General features: G+C 38.6%; 1 protein-coding gene across 1 annotated transcript; it reads right to left on the bottom strand.

Annotated features, from left to right (window-relative positions):
* Positions 1-386: 386 nt before the first annotated feature.
* MTG2 (mitochondrial ribosome associated GTPase 2) lies at positions 387-6,568 on the bottom strand. The gene is made up of 6 exons (XM_026088485.1): positions 6,379-6,568; positions 4,589-4,736; positions 3,816-3,931; positions 2,957-3,175; positions 1,578-1,716; positions 387-1,182 (listed from the first exon to the last, which is right to left on the bottom strand). The coding sequence occupies exons 1-6, from the start codon at positions 6,553-6,555 to the stop codon at positions 788-790; spliced, it is 1,194 nt and encodes a 397-aa protein (XP_025944270.1). The 5' UTR covers positions 6,556-6,568; the 3' UTR covers positions 387-787.
* Between the last annotated feature and the right edge of the window lie 8 nt (positions 6,569-6,576).

Genomic DNA, 6,576 nt, shown 5'->3' with positions numbered 1-6,576 from the left:
TAAGAAAAATTTAAGAACATTGTCCACAAAAAGAAATAGAACAAAAGTTTGGCTGAAAACCATATTTTTCTTTCAGTTAGAATATCTAAGTCCAGGGTTTCTCAAAACATTGTTTGAGTTCCCTCAAGCAAACTGGAGAAGAACTCAAAATTGTGTCTCAAGTGACTGTTCCCTAACTAGTTCATACAGCTATTTAGCTACTACCAGCATTTAAAGATAGTTAATTATTTATAGTAACAAGGAAATAATTTCAATCATTAATTACAGCTGTTTCACACTCCTCCCGAAAGGCACAGAGCAGCTGTCTCCCCTCTGAGGAAAAAAAATAGAAGAAGTTTAAGGGAAAAGATGACTAAAAGTGGTTATAGTACAAAGACAGACAAACACAGGATTAGCTCATTTTTATTTTAGAATTTTTGATTAATGAAAATTGAGAAGTCACTTCTTTCCAATTCAGAAAAGCAAGCCAGCATCGCCTGCAGATCCTGAATTTCAGTCAGTCCCACCAGATAGCACTCTCTTCATTCCACAGGTAACTGTCTAATGCCACAGAGGATCCAGGCCGCCAATTTCCAGTTCAATATCCATCATGATTACAACTTTCATATTTTGTTGCAAAAAGCCTGAGAGACTTCAAAGGGAAACAAAACAAAACAAACAGCTTTCCAACACAGCAGTCCAGAGCAATCCATACACTGTGCCTCATGCACTTAAAAGAAAGATGTCATCTAATCCATCAAATCATGATTTTTTTCCCCTCCATTATGGTTCATAGTAGTTCCGGTTCCTACCACTTGACTGGGATTTGCCCTCGTGATTGTTCTGTCTTCACGTAACTGTCATACAGTTCTCTCAAATGCAACAACAATTCCTCTAGGTTGTTTCCCATCAATGCAGACAATGCAATGACCCGGTCATCTATTTGTTCTTTGAGGAGTGGTAAATTAATCCTGGACTGGGCAAGGTCAATCTTATTCCCTATGACAACGCAAGGCCTCTTGGACAATCCTTTTTTATATTGTTCCAGTTCGTATTTTAAGTCTTGTAGCTGAATCCATGGTTGAGACACAGAGAGATCCACCACATATAAGAGAAAACGACAGCGTTCAATATGCCTTAGGAAGGCCATCCCGAGGCCCCTGTTTTGATGAGCACCTCTTATTAGGCCAGGAATATCAGCAACTACAGTGAGAGAAATTTCACAGTGACTCCAACACATTTAACAAAAAATATATTCTAATGTCCTGTACCAGTACTTTTAGAATTACATCTCAATGCATCAGTATAGTACTAAAGTACACCAGCCATAAGATACTAAGTTATGTATCCTTTATACCCCCCAAATTTAGATTATTTCAGTGGAGGCAGAATACAGATTGCTAGTTCACTATTAAGGGCACATACAAGTGAACGTGAAATGCATTTCAAACCTGATGTAACAAAGCAATACTTAAAGTTCTTTAGAACTAGCAAGAATTCTACAGATTTGCTTGATTGTTATTTCTGCAGGGTTTCAGAGAATTAGCCAAATGACATGAGTTGCTGTTAAGTTATAAACAAAATACTATAATTCTTACCTGCTATTTGCTCATAGTCTTGATAGTGAACGATGCCAACATGGGGATTTAGGGTCGTGAATGGGTAGGCAGCCACTGCTGGCTTTGCATTGGAGATTGCTCTCAAAAGCGATGATTTCCCAGTATTGGGAAAACCCACCTGGAATGCAAACATTTACTAAAGTCACAGTTCCAGGTTAATTCCAATAAAAAGAGTAGGGTCATTTTAACTTTTTTTGTATAACACATAARAACTTATTTTGTTCAGAGTCAAAATGGTATACCATAAGATCCCTTTTACTCTGAAGTGATACAAGGACATTTTGTTACAGACTTTATATTTTATTTCTCTTTACTAACTACAGGTGATTTATTATTTTCCCAAAGAATCCAGAATTAGCTTTGTTCCTCACTGATTCAGTAACATTATTTTGGCCTATATCTAACCAGAACACCTGTAGGTTTGGGATTTTACAGTGCTCTCATAATTTTGATGCAGAAGAATTTAAAAGAAAACAATCCTAGAAACAAAGTTACTCTGGGATATCGTATGGCTGACATCTGACAGATACAGAGGGTCAATAATACCTAGATGAAAGTAGATCAGATTTTCCTGTCTGCTGGTATCAGACACTCTGAATTCTTGTCAGAGTACAGAACTTTGAATCAATTCAAATTTCCAAATTGTCAAAAATGTAAGAACTGGACCAGGTGTCCAGCTTGACACAGAATTAAGTGTACTGATCCACTAATGCTAACTCATTTCTTTGTCTCTCTAAAGAAATTTGCAAAGTTCTCCTACACCAAACACTTATTGTGCAGTTGTTGCACTACAGCAAGAACGCTTCACAGCATTGCTTAATTTTAACAGTCAGGGTCAAAATATTTTCATATTTAAAAATGAAAACAGATTAAGTACTAAATTGACTTGGTATTTTCATTTTAGAGGATGCTAAACCTGGAAGTAAGAAAGTCAAATGCTCATTATTTGTAAAAAATAGAAATACATGGATGCGATAGAAATGACTCTACCTTTATCAAAATGTTTTTAAAAACCAAACACTGACTAATTTAGAAGAACTCTCCAGACTGTCCATCTGCAGACAACCCATTGTACATCATCAGTGAGCCTACTAATAAGTGATGAATCTTGTGCATTGTTTTCCTACCACTACTGTTGATTTTAACAAAAGTAGGATGACATCAAGTAGAAAAAGAACGACAGCTTTGCAAATCACTTTGGACGGCCTTCTACCAAATAACAGCAAGAAAGCATTGAGTTGCATCTCTAAACAAGCAAGCCAAAAGGGTAACAAAAATGTTATAAAACATTATTTCTTCCGTCAGTCAAGTGTCATACTGCAAAGATAAAGAAGTTGAAGAACCCCAGTAATACTCACCAATCCTGCATGAGCTGTTGTCTTGAGTTCCAAGTGGAGGACTCTTTCCTGACCTGGCTCTCCTGGAGTAAATAATGTTGGAGCTCGGTTGTCATTGGAAAGAAAAAAGCGATTACCTTTTCCTCCAGCTCCCCCATAAGCTGCAACATACTCTTCACCATGTCGAGTGAGGTCAGCCACAATTTTCCCATCTTCCTTAACCAATGTACCTACAGGGACCTTAAAATAAAGAGAGGTACAAACAGTACATTTAAGTTCAAAGTCTACAGCAGAACTATCTCATCAGATCCTTTGCCAGCTGATTTCAGATTTACTGAAAAATCATTCCTCTCTATTTCAAAGCAGGGATCTGAAAGAATCCAAAAAGAGAAGTGTACTTCATGAAGCACACATTCTGGACCCAGACAACACTGTCAGACATCTGTACTTCAAAAGACCTTTAACAGTACCGTAACCTACTTTCTGTCTTTTTAACCACGGATGCCTAAYTATAGTTGTGAGCGTAGAAACATACCATGGGTATGCACCAAACAGGATACGTTTAAGAAAGAAAACAAGAAAGAAGAAAGTCTGCTCCTATTCAGTAGGTTCTGTGTTCCGATTACACTAGGCAAGTGAGTCCTAAAAGTAAAACCAAACCTGCACTGTGTTTGTTCTGGCCAGATGTACCTTCCAAGGAAGTGGGGCTTTTATGAAAAGTTTAAAGCAGCTTGATCTCTCTGTGTGCCAACCAGCCCTGTTCCAGCAGAGATGGCATACAAAAGTCCCTGTAAAAATGCATGTGCAAGTGATTTTTCTTCATAACTAGGTCATCCAGCTTGGGAATCTGCAATGTTTACTACCAGCAACCTTAACTTACTTTAATATACATGTATGCACCACTGGCTCCATAACAGTTTTTGCTTCCTCCTCTCTGTCCATGAAAACCTTGATAGAAGGGGAGGACTGAAGAAAGAGATCTGATTTGTTGGTCAGCTGCAAAGCAAAATACRCATATTTTAAATACATCATTTTCCTAGTAGAACAACCTATTGACTGTTCTTTCTCTTTACAAATATTGCAGGAATACATATCCTATTCACTGCCTCAACAATAAAATATCAAGGAAGACTAATATTAATGTAAGTTATGATGAAGTTTCCACATCTTTATTTATCTGCTTAGGTTTATTAACCATGCCTTTTATGAAGTGGTCATTCCAAAGTCTACATACCCATTACAAAATACTCTGGAAAATGTGTTTGCCAGATTAGCAGATTTTGCAGCAGAGTAGTAGTGGAAGAAGATTTATCTAGTCCAAGAGTAAAATGTAATGGGGTTTTACCATAACAAAGGCAGGCACCAGCAGCTAAAATGTCTGTAAATTACTTTGGCTCTCAAAACACATTTTACGTGACTCTTTTAAGGCTATCAGTGTCATTTACGTCATCCCTGTTACCACAGCTCATCAGAAAGCTTAAAAAGCAAAGACAGCTTACAGAGAAACATTTGAGATCTCTCACACTTATATTTAGCAGCTCCCAACACTCAAACACTGGGTTGTTGGGTTTGTTTGTTTTCTGGCAGGGTGGGAGGTGGGGATTTTTAAAGGGTGAGACAGTATGAAACAAAATAGACTTGGTGAGTTTTTACCTTTGAAAATGACATGACCCCCATCACCTCCRTTTCCACCATCAGGACCTCCGAATTGTTTTCTAGGTTCACTATGAAAAGAATGACCCCCTCCTCCTCCTTGTCCTCCAATCACACGCACTTTCCGATGATCCACAAAACACCGTGTCTGCAATAGGGATGGATTTTGTACCATTTCAGCGCAATTTATCAGCCATCTTCCAACAAGCTGATAGTTCTGCAAAACTTAGTAACATGTAGATCTGCTATTCTAGTCATGTGGAGTTCCAATGAACAGTGAAAAATCAAGTCAGATTGCTGTCATTCAGAGATCAACTAAATAAAGCTTATTAAGTAAAACATTAAAGAAAAGCAGGTTTCATTTTTCAATTTTTTTTAAGAACTTCTTAAAATACTGAAAGTACATGCCTGATATAGCCTAATGCAGCAGGTCAGATATCAGAAGTGCAACATTCATATTAACGGAGCTAATAACAGGGAGGTATCTTTCCTGTATGGTGATATAATACTGATAGGTAGCTTAAGAGAGCTACCATAGTACAAATCAAAATCACCCAATAATTGGGTCCCCACCCATGAAAACAAAAACAAMAAAAAAAACTTGAAATGAATTTTCAAACAGCTTAGAAAAATAAAAAGTTGAATATATATACATACACACACACACGGTTAGAGTGAATCAAAATTTAAAGAGGACATAGTGTGTGGGGGGAGGAATGTCCTCATGCTAACTCATTGCTTTGCATATCAGATGATTAAATACACACTTCAATCTTAAAAGAATTATGAGTAGCAGTAAAAACAAAGAACAGAAATTACTTGCAAAGAGAATAAGCAGAGGAATGCTTCACATATGACAATCAGTTGCACAGGGGGTAAAGAAAACATAGTGCAAAGAAATTTCTGGATCTTGGCCTTGGGAAGTGCTTTGAAATCCCCAAGGGAAAATATTACAGAAGTATTTTCATACGCAAGGACAAGATTGTTTACATGGCAGGACAAAAAGAGAAGAGGTGAACACACATGCAGAAGCATGCAAATTCCATAACCTGGTAAGGGACTTCATTATGAGCTTGAACAACACCGTTTTTTTAATAAGGTAGCCCGAATAGTATGTGTGGGTGAGAAATATTACAGATCAAGATACGCAGCTAAAAAGAAATATAATTCCTGAGAAATTAAAGTTACCCATGACTTCTTAAAAAGCCTCTCTTAGGAAAATATTTAGCACCACCATATGGCAAGATAGTGAACTACTGATCAATGAATGACTTGCTGTTTAAAGCACYAGAAAATAATAACTCACCTGAAAGTGTTAAACTGAAAAAGAACAACATGGAAAAGTTCTAAGACTCTGCAGTTTCTCGGACATAAAACGTAGTCAGCCTGGCAACTATGGAAGCCCAARAAGAGCGAGAAGCAAAACAATATTTTAATTTTAAAGCTACGTAAGATTTGCTTCCTCGAAGTATGTACGCCTTCAGTCCAAGAGTTACTATGGCTACCACAGTCTTGGCTAAAGGAACACTTACCGTCGCTGCACCCACTCTGAACACCAATACCGCCATATAAGAAACTTCTTTCTTCGCTATTCAAAAAGTTAATTAAATTCCAGAAAATATTTTTTTCACATTAAAAGCGTATCTTTTATCACCGCGAGGGAAAACAAAAAAAGACAACGACCACATAATCGCAATTCGTTAAGGCATACCGGGACACGGTACACCAGCTGACCACGCAGCAAGGTATTTGCACCGTACACTGACCCCGCGGACTTCCTTAGGACTCACCAGTTTCCTTTCTGACAGGGCTCTCTTCTGCCTGAGCCGCCTGTTCTTTGAGCACTTCGCGCAGCTTGTGGAGAAGGGCGGCTGCCAGCTCCCCACCGGCGGCGGCGCTGGGGAGGCGGGGGGCGCGGGCCTCCACAGCCGCCGGCCGCCCAGCAGGGCCCGCCACCACGGCGGCATGGCGCTCGCAGCGCCGCCGAG

This window comes from Apteryx rowi, unplaced genomic scaffold (genome assembly GCF_003343035.1).
Source record: "Apteryx rowi isolate R43461 unplaced genomic scaffold, aptRow1 scaffold_0, whole genome shotgun sequence".
Lineage (NCBI taxonomy): Eukaryota > Metazoa > Chordata > Aves > Apterygiformes > Apterygidae > Apteryx > Apteryx rowi.
The sequence above is the reverse complement of the archived record's forward strand: the minus strand, read 5'-3'. Positions and strand labels throughout refer to the sequence as shown.